This window comes from Mustela nigripes, chromosome 1 (genome assembly GCF_022355385.1).
Source record: "Mustela nigripes isolate SB6536 chromosome 1, MUSNIG.SB6536, whole genome shotgun sequence".
In the NCBI taxonomy this organism is placed as follows: domain Eukaryota; kingdom Metazoa; phylum Chordata; class Mammalia; order Carnivora; family Mustelidae; genus Mustela; species Mustela nigripes.
Window position 1 is genome coordinate 269,691,016 of NC_081557.1, and position 27,345 is coordinate 269,718,360.

A 27,345-nucleotide genomic window follows, 5' to 3' on the forward strand; every position below is an offset into this window, starting at 1 on the left:
GAGATACGGTACATACATGAAATACGCATGCAGGCAGCATCAAGAGCCACTTGGAAGAGTGGTTTCAGTGAGTAATAACGAAGTCAAACGGGACCCCCCACAAAGGGTTACTTTTCGATATGTATGTACCTTCTTCTGTGCAACTTACAAACCGTCTTGTAGCACGGCCTCCTGGTTGAGGGCTCTTCTTTGTCTCCGGAAACCCTCTGTACTGATGAAGGAGTAGAGAAAACGGCTGAGAACCCTAACTGGGGTGTAATTTCTGCAGTGCTCCCATGTAAACTGTGGTTATGAACAAAAACCTCATCTCTCTCCTAATCGTTCCATGACAGATGCAGCAGGATATGACATGGTGACAGGAAGACTGAGGAATGAGAATAAAATGTGTCAAAGGAAAATCTCCCTAATCGCTCTGACATGACAAGCTGCACATGAAAAGTCTAAATATTCATTGAGGATAACAGAACAGCCATCAACAAATTTGTTACTTAAGACAATATTTTCACTTCAACTCTCAACTCACAAGGGGTCCCCATAATACACTGCCATTTGAAGTTTGCATCAGTAACAAAGAAAATGTACGTGAACCTCACAAATACGTATGAATCACACTCTTTCAGATTGAGAAAGGGACTCGGCCCATCAGAGGTTTTCACCAAAGAGCTGTTGCAAGGACATTAACCTTGTAAATCATTTCATGGCAAGACGACAGCCTGGGCAGCAAGTAATGGGTCTGTTTCCTGTTTATTTCTTCCTTTAAATATATGCATTTGTGCCTTCAGATGCCACTTGTTTAAACAACATCTCCTGTATTACTCTGTTTCTAGCTCAGCAGTAGCTGGACTCTTGAGAAAGAGAGTCTTCCATGAAGCAAACCAGCACTAAAATGACTCTTATTACTTATCGAGTAGTATATCCCACTCAGAGCACCAGGGAGAGTACCAGCCAGAAGTATGCAAATGTTCCATGCGTTCTGTTGCCTGTCTAGACACCAGATTCATTTGTGGCTGTTCTACCTTCCTGTTCCATGAGAGGCAGGACATTTCTGGGTAGGAAAGTGGGCTTTGGCATCTCACTTTGTTAGATCTTTTTCTTCAACAAAAATGGAGGAAGGAGGAAGAGATGGTATCTTTGTCCTCAGCCAGTGGGGGATTTGGAGTTGTGAGGAAAATAACTGTATGTTCCCTTTAAAAGGCAAATGGAAGAAAAAAACATACGAACGCATATTTAGCCTCACTACTAATCAAAGGTCTACAACTCCATTATGCTATGAATATCACAAGTTGAGAAATTCACCTATTTTTTGACTCAGCTATTCTGATTTTAGCCAAAGGAAAATATCATACCTATGATCAAAAATTTATGTATAAAGTTATTCATCTTGGCATTGTTTTAATGATTTAAAAAAAGGTGAAAATCCTTCAATGTTCATCAGAAATAATGATCCATCATCACAACGAAATATTAAGCAGGGACTAAAACTGGAAAGAACAGGATTCCACTGGGCAAAAACTGCAGGTCCTGTGAAATAGGATACAGAGTTCTGCTTCCACTTAGGATGTAACAAGTCACAAGAGAATAATGTTTCCATCAGAACAATGAGAAAAGGTGGGCGATATATAAATAATAACTTCTCTTGACCCCATCAGAGAAATGAGGTCACAAGGCAACTAAGTGGCTTGAAATCCAAAGAATACTAGGCCATTCATGAATTGCTTCACTTGGTAGAGCATAAGGGAAAGAGGCGGCCACCATATTAGTTGATGAAAAGAAATCAGCTAAAAATTTAATGACTCCTTAAAGGCCAAGTGTGAGCTAGTGTGTCCGTTTGGAGGAGCTGAGAGCCTCAGACAAGGGAATCTGCACTCACCCTCCAGCTCTTTTCTATAAACCTGCACTGGGTGTTCACAACAAAGTCAGAGGCAAAGGAAAAGATCGGAGAGAGTCCTCCTCCACCAAATAGACACGCAGGGGGTAACCAGCTGTCGCCAAAAGACAAGCACAAGGCCTTCCCAGAGACTTCTCTTGCAAAGCCAAAGTCTTAAGCCACTGAGGGAGGGCAGAAAAACCCTCGCCTCTAGGACCAGTCAAAAGTCCACTGCTTCTGTGAGAATAAGAGAAACAAAATCTGCTCATCTCTGAGGGGGATGAAGGAACTCTCGCCACACCTGCACACATAGGCAGAACCACTGCTGCTGATGGAGGAGTGGAAGCAAAAACCTTCTGTACCCAGATTTGTGTCCAGGAATCTGCACTGCTCCAAAGCAGAGACCTCCTACTCCTGTGGGGGAGGGAAGAAATCAAGAAGCCTTAACCCCAAGGTTCAGGCACACAGAGCTTGCCTCAGACTCATCCAGGGCAAGGACAACAAAGAAATGGCAAACCCCTGCAAGAAGACACACACAAAGAAGCAAACAATAGAAGTCCTCCTACTTGGCATAGGGGCCAGAGCAGCGAGACAGATGTCCTCTGTGGTGCAGGTATATAGTGGCAGTGGAAAGCTGAGGGTAAAGCATTAATACTTAGAAATCCTCTCCAGTACTCACGGGTCTATTCTAAGCAAATGATAACAACAGCTATCTACTGAAGTCTGTGGTACACTAAACCCAAATCTAACAACTGCTGATGGATTGACTTGACCTTCACCCTCTGCCCCCCTCCTTTGCCCCACTAATGGCCTGAAAGAAGAACAAGTATGGTTATTGTCAAGCATAAATTATATTTACCTTAGTTTTTTTGTTCTTCTAGACATGTTCTGCATATAACTAAAAACTATGACTCACATAAAAATGTAAGGAAAAAAATCACTGTCAAGAGATAAAGGAATTGGGGCACCTGGATGGCTCAGTGGGTTAAAGCCTCTGCCTTTGGCTCAGGTCATGATCCCAGGTCCCTGGGATCGAGCCTCACGTTGGGCTCTCTGCTCAGTGGGCTCTCTACTTCTTCCTCTCTCTCTGCCTGCTTCTCTGCCTACTTGTGATCTCTGTCTGTCAAATAAATAAATAAAATCTTTAAAAAAAAAAAAAAGAGAGAGAGAGATAAAGGAATTAATAGAACCAGACTGAAAGATGACTCAGCTATTGCAACTCTCAGGGACTTTACTATAATTAATATGTTAAAAAGAGCTAATGAAAAAGGTGGGCAATATGCATGAACGGATGGAAGATATCATCAGAGAAGAAGAAAGTATAAAAGTGTTAAATGCAAATGCTCTACTTAAAAAATAGTAGCAGAGATAAAGAATTCCTTTGATGGGTTCATTGGCGACAAAACATAAGGAAAGAATTACCGAAGTTGAAGATGTTAATGAAATCATTCAAATGGAAATGTAAGTTAAAAAGGAGTGACTTACATAGAACAGCACCTCCAAGAGCTGTGGAAAAATATAAAATCATGTAACATTAGAGTTCCTAAAGAAGAAGAGAGGAAAAACAAGGCCAAAAATAATTTGAAAAGCTTATGACAAAGAATTACCCCCAAATTAATGAAAGACAACAAGTCTCGGTTCCAAGAAGCCTAAAGAATCTCCAGCAGGATAACTGCTTCCTCACAAAACAAACAAAAACAAAACAAAACAAAAATCCCTAGACACATCCAGAGTCAGGCTGTTGAAAAGCAAAGATAAAGATGAAATCTTGAAGACAATGAGAAGAAAAGAAACATCACATGCAGAGGAATAGTAAGAAGAATCACAGCAGACTTCTCAGAGACTATACAAAGCATAAGACAAGTGACTGACATCTTTTTAAATCTTTAGGAAAAACACTTGCCAATCCAGAATTTTATTTCCAATAAAAATACCTTTCAAAAATGAAGATAAAACAAAGACCTTCAGACAAGCAAAAGCATTGCCAAAAGGCCGATGCTACAAGAACCAGTAAAGGCAGTTCTTTAGGCAGAAGGATGGCATCAAGTGGAAATCAGGACACACACACACACAGAAAACAAAGAGGCTAGAAATAAAGAAGGCAAATATTAAATACATTTCTTCCTATTTTAATTACTTTTATTTATTTTTAAAAAGATTTTATTTATTTATTTGGGAGGCAGAGAGCAGAGTGGGAGGGACAAGGAGACTCCACACTCCGTGTGGAGCCTGATGCAGGCATCAAGGTCTCATGACTCCGAGACTGTGCCCTGAGCCAAAATCAAAAGTTGGACACTTAACTGACTGAGTCCCCTAGGCACCATTGTTATTTTAATTACTCTTAAACCGTATGCAGGGTATGAATAAAGTTTTGTAAAAAGAAAGCAGAGCATGATTCATTAAAAAAACTTCAGAAGGATATACAACCAAATTTTATCTGATTTTTTTCCCTAAGTGGAAGGATTACAGATTATTTTATCCTTTATAAGGTTTACTTGCACTTGCTAAATTTTCTGCAATGAACCTTTATTGCATTTTGTACTAAAAGTAAAATTTTATTCTTATTTTCTGTCTTAAATATTTTTAAAGATGATATATGGATGCCAAGAGTTGTGAAATTAGAACAATTTTATAAGGTAATTGCTGGAGGAAATAAAAACTGGAGAAAATTTTCTGTTATGAAAAGTTTTCTTCACTTTTTTGTCCTTCTGATAAAAAAAAAGACATAATAAAAAGGCAAAAAGGGCTTTCCTGGTGGCACAAGCCACTGGAAATACATCTAACTTTCAAGAGAATAAATAAGTATTAAATATAAGCCTCTTCTAAGACTTACGGACCTTCCCTCTACTGGATGAAGTCTGGGAGCTAGAGCCACATACATGACTGAAGGACTGTTTACTCCAGGAAAATATTAGAAGATGATTCTCTATGTGGTCAAGAAACAGAGTCAGGAATTGATGGTATCTAGGCATTACTGAGAACTTACACTTGCACCAAAATGTCTTTCATAAAATTTAGTCTTGCTTTGACTTTTATATAATTACCTAATTTTTACATTAAAACTTAGCTAAGATTTCTTCTTAGCTTTGGTAGTAAAGTAGTATTTTGGTAGAAAAAGGATAATTTAGTGCAAACATCTGCTATTCTTTTTTTTGATGGTTAATTGAGGCCACAGGGAGCCAGAATATTTAGATTTCAAGTCCAGAATCCAGATACCATCATCCACATGATAGAGTTATTGAAAGGATCAGAGATAATGTGTGAAAGACACAAAGTAAGTACATAACAGGCAATTAATAAATGGCTTCTATTATTGGTTGCTTAAGTGTATCGAAGATATACGAACATGCTTCACTGCCACCAACAACGAAGCTAGGGTATCACTTAACGAACAGCAGTTCAAGGATCCACTGACACCTGTTAACTAATCCATCCGACAGGCGGGTAAGTGAAGTCCTGGGATTCCAGACATTTGAGAAACTGTCTCCTCATCTTGCCAGGGGGACTTCGCATGGACATAGAATGGTCAATGTGGGGAGAGAAAAAGGACTATCCATGCAGTTGTTGTATTTTTGTGCACCCGGGGGGGCGGTGGAGAGAGGGAGAGGTGCAAATTGGCATACGCTCACAAAGTTCTCACAGGAAAAGTACCTCTTGCAGAGGCAAACAAATAATATTTTGACTTGGAAAGTTTTAAAAAGTCAAAGCAAGCTGTTGAATTATGTGCCACACTGGTTTCTCCCTCTCCAGAATTTTTAACCACTAAAATAGGGAAATGTTGGTGTTGATGCCATAACTCAACATTGAATCATCTCTTTCTGCTAACCCAGAGTACAGTTCAGCTTTCTGGCTATCGCCATCAGTCGCTTTAGGGAGGCCAAAGGTTTAAGAAGAGGAAAGGACGTTCTAGCTCTTCCACTGACTTTTAACAAGAAGTCTGATTAGATGCAGTTCAGGCTTCTTCAGCTGAGTTCTCTGCGCCCTGGGAACTTACAGATTCAGAATTTAAACTTCCGGTAAGCAGAGCTGGACACAGGGACAACTATTCAAAGACAAAAGTGATTTTATCCTCAAAACTTCTACAGCACCAGGATAAGATGCAAAGAGTTGAGGTGAGGGTAGAATGGGAGAGAAGATTCTAGGGCTCAGGCTGTTGACCAAGACAGACTGCCCCTCGGAAATGAAGGCAGGATTCAAGGGGAGGGAATATTTACATACACAGGGAACATATGGAAAGACTGAATCAGAGCTAGATGGTGACATGAGGAGAGAGCAGAGGAGGACAAAAAAATCCTCATCTCTCCCCGAAAAGAAGAAAAAGTCTGCCTGAGCAATTGGCTAAATGGCTTTTATTCTCTAATAAAACTGTGCAAGAGGAAGAGCATCCTAGCTTGGAGAACACGGTGTGACTCACAATCGTGTCACAGGGACTGAGCGACAGGAGAGACGGGGAGGGGGCAGAGAGGTGTCTTGTCGTGGAGAGAGAGGCCCAGGCAGGCAGAGGGCATGGTGGGCCTTCCTCTCTCCCATTCCCAAACTCAAATGGGGGAGCTCTGGGCAGAGGGAACGAGTGTCCTCCAGAATCAGGTTCTCCTGTTGACGGTCCCATCGCCAGCATTTAGAACCATTCCTGGCACGCAGTGGACGCTCTAGGTATCGTTGCTGGAGGACGAGTGGTACGTGCGGGAAAGAGAAGGAAGCGGAATCCTCTGAGCAACACCACCTGCCTCACGGCTTGTGTGATTAAGGTGTGAGTCGGCAGAGAGCTGGGCTCGGCCTACCGCCTAAAAAAGTGATGCTTCCCTTGGGGCCAGCTTGGGTTTGCTGCTGCAGGACCACCAAGGACCCAAGGGAAACAGGCAGTGGTCAAACGAAGCGTGATTGATGAGCAAGGAAGTAGCAGAGGGTGGCTGCGCTCGAAGGGCATGGCCTCCTCGTCTGTCCCAGGTCCCACCCACATCTCGGTGTTTGAATAGTTTATCATCCAGGGTCTCTCGTTTGAGGATTATTTCCATAGAGTCTTCTGCAAAATACAACTAACCAACCAAGGCCTTCGAGGCACTTAGCCTCTCAACGTAACCGTCATCTAGACAAGAACTGTTCTATTAACTTAGCAACGGCGAGGGTAGTTCTGCAAGGCAGATGGACTCAGAACAGAGAGTCCCTGGGAGCCCCACATGGAACCTGACCGAAGAGCAAAGGATTTGGTCAGCAGAGCTGGGGTCACGTTGTGTAAATTCCCAGATGACTCATCCCACTCCTCAGGGGATTGCCCACACGGAAGACAAGGGGTAAGACGGAGAAGTGAGGATGAGTCAACTGTAGACCTGTCTCATTGCTCTGGCCTGGCTCCTTGATGTCACGAACACAGAAGTACATGTGGGGTTTAGACACAGCATTCATATAAAGTCATAAAAAAGAGGGTGTCACTGAGACATGTGGTGTTCATCATTGAGGGAACAAAAAGACTAATGGTAACAGACCAGCCGAGAAACTGAAGTGAAGCAGACTTCCAGCCATTCAAGTGTCAGTCTTACAGGAAGGGCAGAAATTCTACATTTTCATCCTTCCCAGGGCTTCACTCTTCTGGATCGTTCCTTCCCTTTTCTCTCAGCTTATCCCATCACCACAGCAGTGAGGCAAGAGCCTTGTTTTCGTGTATCTGGACTAGACTAGCGTCCTTGTCAGTTACTTCAAAAATGCACATGGCAGGGGTGCCTGGGTGGCTCAGTGGGTTAAGCCTCTGCCTTCGGCTCGGGTCATGATCTCAGGGTCCTGGGATCGAGACCCGCATCGGGCTCTCTGCTCCTCGGAAAGCCTGCTTTCCCCTCTCTCTCTGCCTGCCTCTCTGTCTGCCTGTGATCTCTCTGTCAAATAAATAAATAAAATCTTTTTAAAAATGCACTTGACAGCGTCTGCATGCGATTTCTCGGGAAATTTCTTATCTAACAGGGCACTCAATGGGATAAGCAAAGCATTAGGAGGAAGAGCCTCTGAATTTCGCCCTCGTCCCGCCATCTCCGAAAAATGTGAGATTCCAGTTTCTGCTCACAAAATGGTGCCAGAGAGGCCCCTCACTTGCTTAATAATGAAAACATCAGACGGAGTAACTTGTGATGGCCATTTTGCTTAAGTAATTAGTTAAGTAACTATTTATGTAGTTATTTATAACTGCTCATTGCTTACCCTGTATCAGTTCACACTTTCTTCCATAGGAACCAACCAGGGTTTTATGCAGGGGTGCCGTGATGGACCCCGAGGCTGCATTCCCCAGTTCCCCTTGAATGCACACGGCTGATGAGAGGGGTGTGGAGAGGCTGCGTGTCTCCTGGGAAAGCTCTTCGCAGGTGACTGACTCAAGTGAGCAGTGTCACCCCCCCGCACCCCCACCTGCCTGTGGTTGGAGCTACAGTGACCACCGTGGACCGTGAAACAAAAGAATGAAAGTCAGGTGCTCAGGCTGATGGAGCGAAAGATAGAAGAACCCGGTTCTCGACTAACCCCGTGATGCTGCCGTGGCCTGGGCCATCGTGATTCCTTCATATGTAAGGTGAATAAACTTCTATTCTGCTTAGACCAAACACAACTCCTCCGACAGACCCACTGCCAACTTTATGAGTGGCCTCCTTCTAGGCTCGCCCCAACATTCGTGGGCTCAGACCAAGAGCAGAGCTGGAGGCCCCTAGCCTGTGGCCTGCCCATGTCTCTTTCCTCCCCTAGTTCTGCCCATCTCTGTGGACAGCCGAGCTCACGCATCTAAGCTCATTTTCAGGCCAGCGCTGCGTCTTGGCCATGCTTCAGGACTAGGGTACACACACCTCCCACCAGGACAGCCCTGGAGAGGCTGGGGTAGGCTCTGGAAGTAGACTCACTGACACTTGGGCAGGGATTCCAGGTTCCTGGACCCCAAGGCCTGGTCTACAAGTGGGAGAAGACTGGACCCCAAGGCCTGGTCTACAAGTGGGAGAAGACTGCCTGTGATCTTCTCACCCCACGGGGAGAAGCACAGCCCTTGTAGGACAGCACTAGGGCAGAGCTTAATCCCCAAGTCTAAATAGGATACCATTAGCTTCTCTCCCTCTCACCCTTACTGTCTCCCTTTTTGTCATTCACAACTTGACAGTACAGCGAACTTGAAGTAGTCTGTTTGTTACAACAGCCTTGGTAAAATTATATTTCAGAAGAAAAGTCTAGAACTATAGCTTGAAATGTGTTGTCTTCCAGTTGTCTTTAATGCCACTGTCTCCTCTCTGCTATTCTACTGTATAATGTGTAATTTGATCAAGGCTGGACTTCTTTCTTTAAAGTGGGCTCCACACCCAGCACGGAGCCCAGCACGGGGCTTGAACTCATGACCCTGAGATCAAGACCTGAGCTGAGATCAAGAGTCGACGTTTCACCAACTGAGCCACCAGGCGCCTGGCAAGTTCTCCTTTGGTAAGCATGATGGGGATGGCCCAGCCCAAGTTTATCAGCCAGCTGCTGGATTCGGGCCGGATCTCCACCAGCATTAGTGCATCAGCTGCAGACCCCGGGCACGGGAACCGGAAGAGGGCCTGGCGGCCTCAGAAACCACACGGGAGCAGGGGCAGATTCTGACAGGGGAGGAGCTCTATAAGGCCACTGAAGTGGCCCAGGACTGCGCCTGTCACCCCGCAGGCCCCACTCAGCAGAGGGTAGCAAGCACTGCAACCTCCTGGGCAGAGCGGCCAACGACAGGGTCCACTCCTGCCCCAACTCACACCCCAAGTTCAAGAACTCACTCTTTAAGGAATCCGTGGCCTCCAAGGCCTGACTGGCAGGGCCAGGAAAGCTGGTTTCGCAGATGTGAAAATGCCCCAACGGCGGCACCACGCGTATTCTGGAAGTTCTCTCCTTCAGGATCTCCCATCCCCGCAGCGACTTTAAGCCTCATCTCTGACTACGGATCTCTGTGTTCTCCGGGCGGGTAATTACCAGGAACGGGAGGACTCACCCGCCTTCAGAGAACCGCTGTGATCCCGCTCCAACAGCAAGGTATGGTCAAAAGAACACTGAGCGACGACTCGGAGATGCGGGCAGTCGCCACGAGTAAATGTGTCCTCCCAAAATTCACCTGTGGACATCTAGTCCCCAAGGTGACGGTATTAGGAAGCGGGGCCTTCGGAAGCTGTTAGGCCAGGAGGGTGGAGGCCGCACAAATGAGATTAGTGCCCCAACCAAGGAGACCTCAGAGAGGTCCTTGCCCTGCTCTGCGCAGCGCAGCAACAGCGAAAAGACGGCTGCCTATGAGCCAGGAAGAGAGCTCTCGCCAGACACGCATCTGTGGCACCTTGACCTCGGACTTCCCAAACTCCAAAACTGTGAGAAATAAATGTTTGTTGTCTATGCTACGTCGTCTATGGTATCTTCATTAGAGCAGCCCCCAAAGACCAAGACAGGGTTTCTATCTCCAACTTTCTACCTATATTTTGTCTATTCATTTTCCCACAGGCAAAATGGAAGGCACGAGCTAAATGGTTCTGGGTCATTCTACGTATGACAGACATTTTCAATGTCCTGTCCCCATCTTCACCTTCTTGTCATCTTTCAGATCTTGACCTAGAAGCGAGTTCCTTCCAGAGCCTTCCCTCACCCCCGCCAGCCCGCACTGTGTCCCCACAGTTCCCTGTGGCGCTCTACTGCAGCACCACTCTCACTAGGGTGTGACTGTTTGTGAATTTATCTGTGGGTGCCCAGCCGGTCTGCAAACTGAGGGGGTACAGACACCAATCTCTAAGGTTCTATCTTCAGCACCAATTCTTGGCAGGAGCTTAGTGACATATAGGAGTGGACGGTTTACGATAGCTACAGCCCCTTGAGGTCACTGGGCTGGTGATGGAAGATGTTCTCAGTAACTATTCGGGAACATGCTGAAATAGGCTTCGTTCTTCCGCCTGCATTTAGAAATAGTCTTTGGACATGTGTACCATGAACACACACCTAATGAATCAAAATACCACAGTTTTGTAAGGGAAAAGATGAAGAAAAGTCTTCTATTTTTATGATGAGAGAAACTCAGACTATTATACTCTCATTAATAAAACAGAAGATCTTTTGTCTTCTCACGTGAGCTCTTCAAATTAATCTAAGGCCTGATTGTCCCAAAGCATTACTAGTTATATAGCAACATCATCTGTGTCACAGAATTGGGAATGACACACATATTCAGTTGCAGAGTGATGGTTAGACAAACTGTGCACTAACTATTGAGCTTACACAGCCTCCAACAACGGTGCCTCCAAGAGAACCTGAAGTTAAAAGACAAGACGAAATAGCGTAGTGGTACGACTCTCATCACGTGAAGTGTATCACTGTACGGGTAAAATATGGAGAGACGTATTACAGATCGCTAGCAGTGGCTGTGTTTATGTGCTAGGACTGTGAATTACTTTCTTCCTACTTTTCTGAATTTTGCAGATTTTCTTTAATGACTTAACAGTTTCAGCTCACGGTTAAAAAACCAAAACGAACAAATAATTTAATTGTTAACTGAAAACACCTTGTTATTTTCTGCTATGAAGCTGCTGGTGTGTCCCCCTGAAAGAGCTGTGTTGAGCCACTCAGAGACCCTCAGGAGAGAGCAACAGAGCAGGAATGGAAACCGAGGGGACGCGAGCACGGTTCGAAGCAATACTTCCTTTCATGCAAGAACCGCTTATGCCACACAAAGGTGCAGCCTCCAGTTCTGTTTCCAGAAGTTTCCATGGGTAAGTCCTCAAATGACTCCTGCGTGTCAGTGGAGATGGTCTGTGGTAACCACTTTTCACCATGTTATCTCAAGGCTCTAACCAGAGTACCATCCATAAACTGTCTCTCTTTGCACATAAATCCATTACTTTGGGGCAAAAAGCCCATTTATAAATGCTCTCATAGTGGTCCACTTTGCAAATCCCTACATGGACACGGTCTATGCAACTTCCTGGCTAAAAGGTGAAAAACACCCGGCCTCTGGTCGCCAGCACAATTACAGGCCATCTTCCCCACGTGACGATTGAAATAGTTCACTCTGCACGCACTGACCGACCGGACGTGCGCAGCTGACGCCGGCCGCGCACACACGCATTCCGGGGCTCTGTTACGCGGGCACATTTTCTCTGCGTGGAATCCCGCCGCCGGAGCATTTCAGGAGGCAGGGGAGGGAGCTAGGAGTCACTACAAGACTGGAGCCAGCCCAGGGCTGCTGGGGGTCGGGTTTTGCTAAAATAAAGCCAGTCCTCCCCACGCCCACCATGGATGGAGGCCCGGGGAACACAAAAGCAGAGTCCATGAGATCAGTCCTGGGGGACGGTCTGAGGGAAAGCACACTGGGCTTGACGGAAATCTGTTTCGATTTGAAATTAAAACGAAAAACAAACGTGTAAACAGGGAGACGTAGTGAGCAAGGAAATGAATAAACAGGTAAGTCCTGACTAGGGCAAGGGCTGTGAGAATTATTTGGGGTTATTAATGCACCTCAGTGCGCTCTGTCTCTTGGTTCCGTCCCCCGACAGCTCTCCGGTGTCTGTTCACTTACTTTCTCTGGAATCGGACCACAGGATCCGCCAGCAGGTCGGTGAGGTCAAGCTTTCTCCCCTTCTCAATGACATCCTGATGTTTGCGCACAAACAGCCACCCGATGTGCGAGAAGAAGAAGCCCCGGCGAGCGTTGTGAGGGTCCGCGTCGGTCTCTGAGTACTTGTGGTGGACTCGGTGGTCCCTGGCCCACTTGAAGATGTCATTCTGCAGGGAGAACACACACCCTGAGTGAAGAGACAACGCACCCTGGCAGCTTCTCGAAACCTGGAAAGCTTCTCAGCCTCCCCCGGACCACATTCCCCACCACCATCAACACTGACTTCCACTTTGCTCCCACAATCAACCTGCAATGTCTTCACCTCGAGTTCAGTCCCTGGGGTTGGTCGGGGGGGTTCCATGAAAACAAGAGGAAATCCTTCCTCAGTAGGGTTCTGAGCTTGTGTCTGGGACGCGCCCCTGCAGGAGGTCCAGGCTTGTCGAGTGAGCGAGAGGGGGAACCTGAAAGTTCTGGTGGAGGCGACGGAAGTCTCCTGGGAGATCATTCATGTCAGGAAAAGAGAGACCCAGTCTCAAGATGAAGTCTTGGTTGTCAGAGGAGAGGGACCACCTCCAGTATGAAAGGAGTCTGGCGCCTGCCCCAGTCCCTCTGGCCCCAGTCCCTCTGGCCCCAGTCCCTCTGGCCCCGGTCCCTCTGGCCCCGGTCCCTCTGGCCTCGCTCTCATTCTTGCGTCCAACTTACAGACACCAGGAAGCCAGTTAAGTAAAAACTGAAAGAGTGACTTCACCAAATCTCTCAAATACCAAGACACAAATAATACTGTTTGAGGACTGCTCTACCAGGTGCCACAGGGAGGGAGGGAAGTCCTGGCTCCCTGAGGAATCTGATAGACTTGGCCTGGCCCTGGAAGCAGGAATGCCTCACAGCAGGCAGTGCTGACTGGAATCCCAAGACAGACTCCCGAACCCAAGGAAGGAAGAGCATTGTCGGGCGGATTCTGCCAAAGCCACAGACAGGGTGGGGCTCAGGTACACAGGGGGGACATGCCCTACTGACCCTCTCATGATGGGAGATCAAGGGAAGGTATCAAGGGACTGGAGGCCCCGGACGAGCCATCCGGGACGAGAACCAATGGCATTTAGGCTGACAGCATTAACGAGACCTTATCTTCTGTCATGGGCCACTGAGATCTCCAGACTTTCCGTTTAGACTCGGTTTTCTTTTTCTCTGATAATGCTTTCAAAACTCCGAGTGGGCCGCCCTCACTGGGAAGTAATGCTTTTGGTAGGAAAGTAGTCTGAAAACAGAAATAAGCCCTTTAAAAAAACAGAAAGAAAAGGTCATCGTGTTCAGGCCTCAGTCACGTTCTCAGTAGCAACCAGCCCGTTCACACCTGCTGGCTTCATCTGCGATGAGAAAGGGGAACAGTTTTGTTCTCAAAATTCTAGCAGTTTCTTCAATCTAAAGGGGATTCATTGCGTTTTTGGTTTCTTGGGCTCACCCAATGCTGCCGGAAGCCTCCCCAACCTTGTCTACCCAACACCACCACTGGAAGTTTCTCAAGTGGTTTCACTCTTGGGGAACAGGACAGAGAGGGAGGAGGTAGACAGGCCGTAAGAGTCACGAGCTTGACTTTGAATACAGAAAGAGAAGAGAGGTTCCTGGCTGTGCATGCAGGGCAAGAACCGCAGCCGGGCTTGCTGGGTAAGAATGAGGTCTGTGGATTCCCGGAGCACTTAGACACGGTGGCCGGAAAGAGTGAAAGTGTTTATTCCACAGTCACAGAGTCTGGGGTCGGAAAGGAATGTCTAGCGCTGACGAAGACGCTCACAGCCCAAGGACCGATCTATTCCTTTGCGTCCATGTACTGGGACGCCCTTACAGACGCCGCGGGACGGGGAATGCTCTGCCCCGGTTGCAGACGCCCCATGAAGGCTCAGCCAACGTGTACTCCAGCCTGTGGGACAGCGACCGCAGAGACGCGGCCTCCCTCTGCTCTCGGCTCGCGTGCTGGGGGACAAGGTCCCTCCTTCCTCCTCCGGATCCCGAGGGAGCGCCTGTCACGGATGTGCGCCTGTCCCTCGCGGAAAGGCTGCCCCGGCCTTCGCCGCAGCGCAGTTCTCTGAAAACCCTGAGCAGAGGGTCCTGAGTGTCCCCCACAGTTCGGCTGAGGATGGTCACAGCGGCCGGGGGACGGCGAGGACGGGTCGGAGCGAGATGCTTGCTGTGGCCTCTGCAGACGCCTTCCCCACCGGGGCCGCGGGGCTGCAGCGCTGGGACGACACCAGGCCTGGGCCTCTTTCCGACCGGCTGAGCCCGTGACCGAGCCCCGGACACCCCACGGGATTTAGAATCTTCCGCTCCTGTTTGTGTTTTTACCGCGAAAGCCGAGTCCGAGGGAACGTGGCTCCAACGACGGGGCAGAAGCTTCAGGAGCTGGTTCGTGTCATTCTCGGGACTGACCCTTTGAAACCGCGCACGTCTGCGACCCTGCAGCCCTCGGTCCCCACGACCGCGTCCGCACTCAGAGCCGCGGGGGGCAGCGGTGCAGCCTGGGGTGGCGGCCGGCGGCTCCCACAGCAGTGCTGGCCCCACGGCCGGGTCGCTCACCCGCGTCGTGTTATGCGAAGTTCAGTGTTAACAAAAATAAATAAAACTCGGATCCCACGGTGAGAGAGTGACACTGTCCCACACCGTGGAGGGCAACAGGCTACCCGTATGAAAGCGTTAAAACTGTGCCTGTCCTCAACGCAGGGACCTGTTCTCTACGATTTGTCCGAAGAAAACCACCCCGGTTGTGTGCGGAGACTTAACCGCCAAGATACTTACCACAGCGACACTGGACAAACCCTGAACTTCCACATGACAGGATTTCACTGAGGACCTTGTGATGTATTAACGGAATTCGGTTCGCGCGCGTGTCACAGAAAGCTTCTAGAGAGAAATATCAGGAAAGAAGCCTCCGGGTCACCTCAGGGGGAGACTGCAAGGGAGGCCGTGAGGCGAGCCACTTCTCCGTTCTACCTCATACTCTGAAGTTTCTAACAAAAGCACCTGCTGGGTTTGACTTAAAAGCCAGTTAAGAGGACATTGTACTGTAGACATGAAGACATGAGCGGGAAAGCGGTTAAATGAGAAGTCGTTTTCAAGAATGGTAAGTACAGTTTCAACAAAAACGTGTGTGTGAGCCCAGGACACATGAAGGAAGCACGTAAGCCCACCTGCTTGCAGAGGTTTTCCCTAGGAAGTGGGATGGGGGGTGATTTTTACATTTTTTCTTTTAGAGGCGTCTGGGTGGCTCAGATGGTGAAGCGGCTGCCTTCGGCTCAGGTCATGATCTCAGGGTCCTGGGACGGGCCCCACGTCAGGATCCCAGCTCAGGGGGGAGCCTGCGTCTCCCTCTCCCTCTGCCGCTCCCCCTGCTTGTACTCGCTCTGTCTCTGTCTCTCAAATAAATAAATTTTTAAAAAATCTTTAAAATTTTTCTTTCAGTTGGCTTGCATTTTCTAAATTTTTATAACAAACAAGCTTGTCTTTTGTCATAGGGGGTAAACAGATTTTTAAAAACATTTCTATGCTCCTGCATCAAAACCACCCAGCTTCCGCCATCCGCCCGTGTCTGGGGAAACTCCACGACAGAGTGAGATGCAGTGAGCACTCCAGTCAGGTCCACCTCTGTCCACGGCTCTTCCTCCACCTTTTTTTCCTATTAGCACGCATCAACCCGTCACACCAATACCAGTATGACCGTGCCCTTCCCAAAATGCACCCTGCTTCTTGTACCTTTAACCCTTCACTCTCCATCATAGGCCACATCCCTAACCAGGGTCCCTGCTGAGACCGTGGAAATGGAAACTGATCCTGTGGTGAAATTTCTCCACACGCACAGCCTCTGGGGGTGACCCTGGACTTGGGCACAGGTCATCAGTCTCGAAAGCTCCACGGAAGCAGACTCTGAAGCACCTTCTCCCAACTTCCTTTTATGTTCAAAGTAAATTCTTGAATCCTGTCCTCTACGATGGCGAGAGGGGACCCTGTCTTTTGAGGCCCTCACCGTTCCCACCTGGTAGCAAGAGGAGGGCATCCAGCTTGTCCTACAGAGCAGATCTGAGCGCAGGATCATCGGCCGGCCGGCTGGCTTCCCCCAGCCTGGCTGCACGCAGATGTCCACTGCTGACCAGGCACCGCTGTGGTCATGCTGTCCTTGCTCCGGCGACTCAACACTCCTAAAGGGGAAACTTACCAGGCGGCCTCAGAAAATGGCCAAAGGGGATTCCGCTGTTGTCCATGATACACCTTTGTTTCCAGTCGGTAGTGAAACACCAGCTGGGGCCAACATGTCAGCTCCAACGGCAGAGTTTAGAGGAGAGAGATAGCGTGTGTGTGTGCGTGTGTGCGTATGTGTCTTGTGAATGGACAGCTTCCTGTCTGGAAAAAGTCATTCTATCAAGGGGGTCAAAGAAGAGAAGCCGTTGCTGCCTCCACTCTTTGGGGCCATAAAGCTCATCTGAAGTAGACTTGGTCTCAGTCTCTCGACTCCGAATTTATTCTCCTCCAGTTCAGATGCCAACGCTGCACTTTTCAAACAGTGAAGAACATCCCGAGCTTTCCCCATTGTTCAGACCGGGCCAGTACTGATATCCCTCCAGATAGCACTGACAATCCGTGAGAAGAGCCCAGAAAGTCCCAAGAGGGCCTGGCAGAAGTCTACAGCACCTGGCAAACTGTAGCTTCCAGAAAGCAAGTTCCCACCTGCTCCCCAGCCTTCCTGTGGCGCTCGGCCTGGGGCGGTGCTGTAAGCTGGGAAGGGGCTGGACGCCAGCCTCAGGGATGTGAGAAGGGTTTGCAGATAAAACTTCAAGATTACGAAGACGGAAAGGGGCGTTTTGTAGTTTCTTTTATTACTCCGTTGTTCAGGTCTCTTACAACAGGGAACGCCTTTTTAGCACACGTTTTTAAAATGGCTTGAGTAGCCTTGGCAGACGAGTTGGCCTCCTGTGAAACTTTTCAATTGGACTTTTGGAGGTATTTTCTGTCAGTGATGTTCCAGTGTCCTGGGCTGTATGTCCCTCACGCGGAGGCCAAAATTTCAGGGAAGAAAGGCCTAGAAATGAATGACAGCCTAGCAGCAAAGGGCACACCTTGCCCTCAGATCTCGTTTTTTAAACTTCACTCCTCTTTCAAAGGACTCAGGACTCTGATGAAATGGCAGGTGTCGGGACTTGCACAAGGAAAAGTGCAAGAGGAATGTGGTATATTCTGTTGCGCCAGGAAGTAAAGAACTGCTCAAAAAATGATGGGCACAGGTCAAATAGGACAGGGCCCGTCTGTAGTGCCTCGCACTGAACAAACTGCGATAATACGATGATAATTTGGGACATTAAGATGAATAATAATAATGGATTTAAAACCATGTAATACATTAAGACTCCATGAGCCCATAATAGATAGATAGATAGGCAGACAGACAGGCAGAAGAAATGATGGGGTGAGAAAATCACTGTTTCGTAGGTGCCACGGCAATGACTGATTCCTGGAAGAATCACCCCTGTATGCCGAAACTACTGGGTAAAAGGTTGATGAAGGAAAAATATTTACACAGGCTCATGATATCTTGGCATAAATTACTTATTAATTACAAAAGGAAAAGTGGTCATCTTATGGGAGAAACTGGGTAAACACCACCTTAACTAAGTGATCAAAGTTCATTCCACCCTCAATGGTGTAATGACGAAGTGCTACCACGTGCCTCTTACTTGATGTCCAGAACACAAGATGAGCAACGCAGCATTCCCAGCAAAAACGCACAGAACGTAGGTGGGGGAAACACCTGACAGATTTTTGGGCACCTGGGTGGCTCAGTGGGTTACAGCCTCTGCCTTCGGCTTGGGTCATGATCTCAGGAAACACGGGGGCATTCTACAGAATAACTGATCTGCAGATTTCAAAAATGTCAAAGTCCTAAAGACAAGGCAAGACCGAAGCACTGTTCCAGATGGAAGGATCCCAAAGGGGCAACTCACTGTAAGGCAGGATCCTGAACTGTAAGGCCAGTATCCTGGACATAGCATTTACCAGCATTTAATCCCCTGATTTGGGTCCATGTTCTATGTGGTTACAAAATGTCTTTGCCATTAGGACCTACATAGAAGTATTTGGGGATGAAAACACATGACGTCTTTAGCTTATTCTGAAATGATCCAGAAATCGTCACGCCGAAGAACGCACACACACGGAGAGAGTAGAAGAAGGAAGCTTGTGAGGCCGAATGTCGACAGCCCGTGATTCTGGTGAAGGGTCCACAGGGTCCCTCGTCCATTTAGGCAAGTGTTTTGTAAGTTCAAGATGATTTCAAAATAAAGAATTAAAACTTAAAAAAAAAAATGTCAAGGGCATCTTTCTTTAAAAAGTTCAGATTTTCGGGCACCTGGGTGGCTCAGTGGGTTACAGCCTCTGCCTTCGGCTTGGGTCATGATCCCAGGGTCCTGGGATTGAGCCCCGCATCGGGCTCTCTGCTCAGCGGGGAGCCTGCTTCCTCCTCTCTCTCTCTGCCTGCCTCTCTGCCTACTTGTGATCTCTGTCTGTCAAATAAATAATAAATAAAATCTTTTTTAAAAATTTCAGATTTTCGCCTTCCACTGCGTGTCTGCGTCACCACTCTTGCTCAGGCTTTTGTCCGACTCCTCCTGCCTCTAGTCCTTTCCCCCGTGCAATACACCTGGTACGCCGCGACCCTCCTCCCCACAGTCATTCTCCCCAAATACCTACCCTCTTGCTTATTACCCAACAACCTCTCTGTACTACTTTTCTCATCAAGTCTAAACATTGGCTCTTCTTGACAGTCAAAAAGCCTCAACGGGTCTGATTGTCCTTATCTTCCCACTCTGTTTATTCTTTGATTTGACGAATATTTACTGACTGTTGGTATGTGCCAGGAGGTAACGACCAGGACAGCCCAGGCTCTGCGTCAAGGAATATATATTACATGGAGAAGACAAACGTAAAGCTAATGGAGTCAACATAAACAGAATCATTTCAGATTGAGATTCGTGCTGTGTCGCAAACAGACATGGGGGTAACAGGGGGACAGCCAGCAAAGACTTTCTAATCAGGTAACGGGAGTCTGGGAAGAGCTGGGGCATGGGTGGGGGCAGGGTGGAGTGTGGAAGGGCGTGGAGGAGGGGCTGCGGAGAAGGAGGCCACGTGGACCAGAGGGAAGGACTGGGCATGGTCCAGGATCTAGGACACCAGCGTAGGAGGTGTGTGGGGGCAGGGCGAGAGTGAAGTCTGGGAAGTATCGTGTTAACAAAGAAAGTGTCTGGGGACACACGGGCGGCTCAGTCGGTTAAGCGACTGCCTCCAGCTCAGGTCATGATCCTGGGGTCCTGGGATCGAGTCCCGCATCAGATCCCCTGCCCAGCAGGAAGCCCGCTCCTCGCTCTGCCTGCTGCTCTCCCTGCCGGGGCTCTCTCTCTCTGACAAATGGATAAATAAAAATCTTAAAAAAAAAAAAGTATCTGGTCTTCGTCCCTGGTCGTTCCTGGAACACAGCTTCAAAAACCCCTGGAATTTCCCGAGTGATAGAGCTTCTTCACTACGCCAGTGTGCCCCCGGGGAGCTTTAGGATCAGGCTGGCCACCGGAGGGACCCAGCACTTCACTAGAGGGTCAGCACTTTTCCAGGGGAGGGGACCTGCAGGCTGACATCAGTCCTGGGGGCAGTGATTTAATCAACCACGTCCATGGAATGAAATTCCACTGCAAACTCTGGACACCGGCTTGAAGGAGCTCTTTGGCTGACCGAGGCGCCGATCTGCAGGGCCGGGGGCACAGCTTGGTTCTGCTGGGAAAAGGCATCACCGGCTCTGCTGAAGGATGCTCAGACCTGGCCCTCGGTGTCTCTCCCTTTGGGCTGGTCCACATATCCTTTATCATTAAAGCTCTGATAGTGAGCACGACACTCCCTTGCGTTCTGAATTGTCCTAGTGAATTCTCGAGCCCAAGGGAACTGTGGGGCTTGCAGCCAGTCAGTCATAGGTATGAAGGGCCGGGAGACCCTACTTGCAGCTAGTACGTGAAGCAGAGGCCGTCGGGGGAGGCTGTGGCTCACGGGACTGGACGGCAGCTCAGGTGGTCAGTGTGGAAACCACGGTGAGCTGTGCGTGGCGTGAAAGCAGAGCACCGGGACTCAAACGCCGGATCCTGCGGGCCTCGGCGACCCTAACAATGGGGCTGGATTTCACTCCAAAGGCAATGCTAAGCCACTGGAAGATTCTTTTTTCCTCGCTGGGGAGTGGCTTAATCTTCAGTAAGTCCTGTCCGCAGTAAGGCAAGGGGCAGGTGCCGAGGAAGGCAGGGGACGGTGGTGGCGTGGACCGGAGGGGGCCCAGGCGAGCAGAGGCACGACACGATCTACCCAGCAAAACCCGAAGACGCTGGCTAAGAGATTGGCGCAGGGGGTGATGAGGGAAATGGAGAAATCCTGAAAGACGCCCAGATTTCTGGCCTCATTGCGGGGAGACAGTAGGGTCACGACTTAGGTTTGGGGCACACTGATTTGGGGAGGCTTTAGAGACACCCAGTGTCGTGCAGGCAGCTGTGTTGAAAACAAGCGACAGTGCGGGGCGCCCGGGTGGCTCAGTGGGGTAAGCCTCTGCCTTCGGCTCAGGTCGTGATCCCAGGGTCCTGGGATCGAGTCCCGCATCGGGCTCTCTGCTCAGCGGGGAACCTGCTTCCTCCTCTCTCTCTGCCTGCCTCTCTGCCTAGTTGTGATCTCTCTCTGTGTTTCAAGTAAATGGATAAAATCTTTCAAAACAAAACAAAACACAAAGAAACAAGCGACATCATTTTGCAGTCAGCTTCGACCTCAGTCAGGCTGATTTCCGCCCGTGCAGGGATCCCTTACGATGTGCCACGATCATTCCTCTCTCCCCACCTTTGGCAATGTGCTTCCCTCCTGTCCCCTTCTTCCAGGCCTGCACAAGTCCTTCTCAGCTTTCAAGGTCCAGCTCAAAACGCCTCTTCTGCACTAGGTTTTATCCTAGTACCCCAAGCCATATGTCAGAATGAAGCGTCTTAACTCCTACTGTCTTGTAAGAGGCCCCTTTATCACACAGCGTCGCTTTATTAGCCGCTATTAGCCGGTCCCATCAGATCACAAACTCCTTATGCAAGGGTCACTTCTTATACGTCTCTTGTATTCCTCACAAGCACATAAGGGTTTATGCACCTTTAAATTAAAAAGGACTTAACTAGAGATTTACACAAAAAGCCTTAGTAGAAGAGTCAACAGGAGAAGGTGAAGATAATCAAATGTGTCTGTCTTCTAAAGAGTCTTTAAAAGCAAGGCTAGAAATTCCCGCTGGCAAGTGAAACTCTACATTTTACTACTAGTTCAAACTGTGGATTCAATGGCTCTTGAGGCTGTCGCATCTTCGGAGCTTGACCAAGCTCGTGCAACAGTGTCCCTGAAGCCCTCCTGTGACAGGAGCTCTGACGGCGCTCGCAGGAACAGTGACAGGGTGGCTGAAGCCTGAACTCTGATAAACAAGGACAAGAGATGAAAAACAGCTCCGTGTCTCATGGGAGGGAGGGAGCAGAGGCGAGAGCTCATGGAGGCCCCAGCGGAGCTGCGAGATCTGATTTCATTCAGCAAAGCGGACACATTGGTGGTTACAGATTAGGGGGTGCCACAGGCATCACTGAGAACAGAGAAATAACACAGACGGATCTGAAGAGGTTGGAAACGAGAGCAGAAATGATCACAGTGAGATCTGGTTTAGGAAAAATGCAAATGAAGGCAGCTGGGAGAGAAGGCATCCAAAATGCAAAATAATCAGTGGGTTGGAAACCTAGAAAGCGCAGCATGGAGTGTCTGGCAGGAGAGCAGTGAGAGCCCGGAGTGAAGAGGGACAGCTCGGAGCTGGCTCGGCCGGAACGGTCAGGGCGTCCGGGAAGAAACCGCGCGCCAGCGAACCGCATTGCAACGCCGTGTCCTTGGACACCTCCATGCAGTTTTGGAGCCAACGTGGGAGAGAAACAAAAATCAACCCAGACAGCAGGGCCTCAGTTTCTTCAGTTATCAGACAAGGGATTAGACTCTGCTTCCGAGGGCCCCGGCGCCAACCCTCCGGTGGGTTCTAAGAGAGGAAGCAAGTCGGGCGGAGAAGGGGCATGGCTTCCCGGGCGCCGGGTCTGAGTGCCCCTCCCGAGATCTCCCCTATGAAGAGCAGGGAGACGGATATACTTGGCTTGAAAACATATTTCAGATTCTATACTGATAGGCCTGCGTGGGTGATTCATCATAGACAAGTACTGGGGCGCTCGGTTGGCTCAGTGGGTTAAGCGTCTGCCTGCGGCTCAGGTCATGATCTCAGGGTCCTGGAATTGAGCCCCGTGTCAGGCTCCCTGCTCAGCCAGGAGTCTGCTTCTCCCTCTCTCTCTGCCCTCCACCCAACCTGTGCTCGCTCACTTGGGCTCTCTTTCTTTCAAATGAATAAATAAAATCTTTAAAAAAAATGCAAGCATTACATTCCTTCAATAGAGGTGTGGAGCCAAATGAACATATAAAATCTGATAGCTATACGTTCACAAAATACCTCTGCTTTACTAAGTACTTCTTGGAATAAAAACTCTGTGTGCCTTTAAAGCATATACTTTTTAAAAAATGATTTTATTTATTTATTCATGAGAGACACAGAGAGAGAAAGGCAGAGGGAGAAGCAGGCTCCCCACTGGGCAGGGAGCCTGATACAGGACTTGATCCCAGGACCCTGGGATCATGACCTGAGCCCAAGGCAGCCACTTAACCAACTGAGCCACTCAGGCGCCCTAAAGTATAGAACTTTTTATTTATAAAGCCTGGGTCACCTTGAATTGCTTAGGAAGAACTCATTGTACCAAGAGAGAGATCCACGTGAAGAGTCTCTGGTCCGTTGGGGTTAAGCTCCCCCAGGAGGCAGACTGGCCCCTGCATTGTGTGCCTATCTACAGGAGGATACCCTTTACTCAGGCCAGCTCGGGCAAGCGCATGTTCGTTCCCTTGACATGCATTCCCACAGGTGGCTTCACTCGTCTCCCCAGCTTTCACTGACCAAGGTCCACAACGGGAAGGAAGGGAGACATCATGGCACCTCCGCCTTCCACGGTCCGTTTTGGCCGGTGAGAACTCATGCCTGGTGAGCGCGGGCAGAGGACCTGAGCCTTCTGTGGCCGCCTCTGGAGTTTCTCTCTCTCTGTCTCCCCTCCCACGTGGGCCACATCAGGGGGAGGAGCCACTGCCCCTAGTGAGGAGGCACAGAGCCACAGAAAGGCTCTGGTGACTCCATAAATCACCATCATCACGTACAGAGGAGTTGCTCGAAGACCACCGAGCTGTTTTTCCTTCCCACATGACTCTAAGACCTGCCCAGGAGGGCAGGCCGCCGTGAAGGAGACAACGTGAGGCACAGTGTTCAAGCATTTTGCGAAAGCAGGGCCAGAAGCCTTCTCAGGGCCTCGGGAGGGGGGCACTTTCGGGACTTCCCATTTACACCGGAAGGAAACCAACAACCACAACCCAACCCGAAAGAAGAAGGCGAATCTGTTCCTCACATGCGGAAGAGAAGCTGTGCCTCCAAATCTTTAGCTCAGGAGGATCCCAGATCTTTGGCTGCAGTTAGGAGGAAGGTGGCCCACACTGGGACAGGTCTCTGCAGAGACAGCTACAGCCAGCAAGGAGAGCAGCCCTGGGGTTAAGCCTGCAGGAAGCATTCCGAGCTTTCATTCTCCTACCCAGATGTCACCAGGACTGCTGCCAACACCAAGGCTGGGGCTGGTCTGCAGTCCTGAATCTGGCACACCTCCAGGGTCTCCTGACCGTGGACTGCGGCTTAAGTGCATCACTGAGACATCTGCCGCCAGGTTGCTCCCCCACCTAAAATTCCGCAGTGCCTTGCTAGGGCGTATAGGACAGTATCCACACTCTGCGCGGTGCCTGACGGAGCCCTGCACTGACGTGGAACCTGCCCCGCCCCGTAACCTCTTCTCCAACCATCTCCCACACCCATGTGGACACACTGGCCACCTGTCTTGTCCGGGAATGCACCATACTAGTTCCCATCTTTACTCTGGCCCCTCCTTCCATCTGGATTATTCTTCCCCTACCAGCTGCGTCCCGGCTCTCCTGGTTTTAATGTCAGTGCCTGGGGGAGGGCATCTCTCACCATTCTCTGAAGCAGCCACCTCCCTCCACTCTGTCACGTTGCTGTGGTTAAATGCTTCATTCTTTTCTCTCTCTGCACAAATTTGCTTATTCATTTGCTTGCTTGTTGATTTGCTCTCTCTTCCACTGAAATATAAACTCTGTGAGGACAGAGACCTGTCTGTCGTGTTCTACAGTGACTGGAACAGTGCTTAGCCCCTCTCTTTGTCGAAAGAAAGGAAACACAGACACTTGATCCTGGGATAGGCATCAGAACAATGGAGCATTGCAGTGAGAGGGTGACCTCTGGAGTCGAGCTGCCTGAACTTAAATTCCCCTTCTGTCACTTCTGTATGTCCTTGGACAGCTTACATAGCCTCTTTTTCCCCCACTGTCTCACCTATCAAATGAGGAAGATAACAGTCTCCACCTTTTCAGGGTATGTCAGAAGACTATGTAAAGCTCTTAGGGAAGTGCTGGTATGCAGTTAGCACTAGGTCATTGTTTTGTTTTGTTGTGGTGGTAATTATATACATGCCAAAGTTCATGGTCCATGACCATGCGATTTATTTGACCTATTAATATGTCAAGTTTGGTCCACTGACAAATCACACGGTACCTTCGCTTTCTGGCCTGATGTATTAAGAGCTTGAACGTAGTCCATCGCTCCCATCCTTCCAACAGCAAAAAAAAAAAAAAAAAAAAAAAAGCCAAATGAACTGAAAATCAACAACTCTTTTCCATCCATCAGAGAACTGAGATCATAGGGCAAACTGCTGCCCTGAAACCAGAGAGATAAACGGGCAGTTGCAGAGAAGCATTGTGGACCAAGACCGAGAGTCCGCAGCTAGTTCCAGGATGGGCAGGCATACTTCAGCCTGTAATCGGGGCACTGCTGAAGTCTTGGTGTGGACAAGCTGGAGAGTTAAAAACAACGGAGCCCAGTGCCAGGGGGCCCCAACTCGTATAAATGTTAACTCCAAGAGTCGTACCAGGTTCTCACTGAGAAAAATCTTCTGTTCTCCCAGCGGGTGGAGGAGAAACATCATCATTCTGAAATACATGGAGCTCTCTGTTCTCTTCCCAAGATCTATCCTCAAGCGAAACTATTTTGTCGGATCCCAATCAACCAGAGTTTTACAAAAGCCTAAGGGCCCCAGGGAAGGGAAATGCTCACCCCAGGCTTACAGACTGAGACCTAATCATAAGACCATAGAGTGCCCCCATCCCCATGTCTACACTGTTCCATTTGATGACAGAACTCCAATGGAGAGAATGGAGAGCCTTCAACCTCATGTTAAAAAGAAATCTCCAGGAAAGTCCAAAGACAACGGAGAGAGAAAAAACAAGGGCACTAGAGGAGATTTAAGCCCTTGACACCACAGCTAAAGCACACTGTAAGCACATAGCCTAATTCCTAGCCAGATAAACATAAAACCTCACTCTACAGCCCTATTGCCTCAGTTCCTTTTACCTAGTACATCACGCCCAGCTCTCAACAAACAATTGCAAAGTATGCTAAAAGGCAAAAAATACCACCTAAAAAAGAAAAAGCAAGCATCAGACCTAGATGCGGATATGGCAGTAATGTTGGAAAGATCAGACTGAATTCTAGAACAATTATGATTAATACACTAATTACCTTAAAAGAAAAAGTAGACGACTTGAAAGAACAGATGTATACTATAAACAGTAATGGAAACTCTAAGAAAAAAAAAAAGCTAGAAGTCAGAAAAGCTGTAACAAATGAAGAATGCCTTTGATGGGCTCACCAGTAGACTGAACATGGCTAAGGAAAGAATCAGTGAGCTTGAAGGTATATAAATATAACTTCCCAAACCTAAATGCAAAAAGAAAAGATGAAGCGGAATACGTAGAAACCATAGGGCAGTTATAACAGGTGTACCAATGTGTAATTGAAACACCAGGAGAAGAAACAAAGAGAGAGAAAAGACGGAACAAACAGTAGAAAAATATTTGAAGTAATAATGACTGAAATTTTTCCAAAATTAAAGACAGACACCAAACCACAGATCCAGGAAGCTCAGAGAGCACCAAGAAGGATAAACAGAAAAAAAAAAAAAAAGTCTCCACTTAGGCATATCATACTCAAACTGCAGAGAATCAAAGGCAAAGAGAAATTAATGAAAAAAGCCAGAAGGGAAAAAAAAACCTTCCCGATAGTGGACAAGTGTAGGAATTACACTAGGTATCTCTTAAGAAACTGCAAGTTGGTATCTCATTGTGGTTTTGAGGTGCATTGGGTGTTATACGTAATTAATGAATCATTGAACATTACATCAAAAACTAATGATGTACCATACAGTGGCTAACTGAATATAATAAAAAAATAATAATAAAAATAAAAGAACAAATGAAGGACAATAGATTCTAGTTGCCCCAAATAAATTTGAATTCCTAAAGATAAAAAAAAGAAAAATGCAAGTAAGAAGAAAGTGAAATAAATTATTTAATAAATGTTGAAAAAAAACCACCTTGAAAACTAGAATTCCATACCCAACAAAGTTATTCACTAAGAGTAAAAGAGAAATAAAGACTTTCTCAGACAAGGGGGTACTTGGGTGGCTCAGTCAGCTAAGTGCCTTTGGCTCAGGTCATGATCCCAGGGTCCTGGGATTGAGTCCCACATCAGGCTCCCTGCTCAGTGGGGAGTCTGCTTCTGTCTCTCTCTCTGCCCTTCCTCCCCACTCATGCTATCTCTCTCACCCAAATAAATTTTAAAAATCTTCAAAAAAAACTTTAT

The 27,345-nt window shown here is 48.2% G+C and overlaps 1 protein-coding gene across 1 annotated transcript in view; it reads right to left on the minus strand.

Annotated features, from left to right (window-relative positions):
• SCD5 (stearoyl-CoA desaturase 5) overlaps window positions 1-27,345 on the minus strand; it is a 71,800-nt gene that overhangs the window by 23,502 nt on the left and 20,953 nt on the right. Inside the window, exon 6 of the mRNA XM_059379309.1 lies at window positions 12,402-12,607. Coding sequence (XP_059235292.1) covers window positions 12,402-12,607 — 206 coding nt within the window. The remainder of the gene's footprint in view (window positions 1-12,401; window positions 12,608-27,345) is intronic.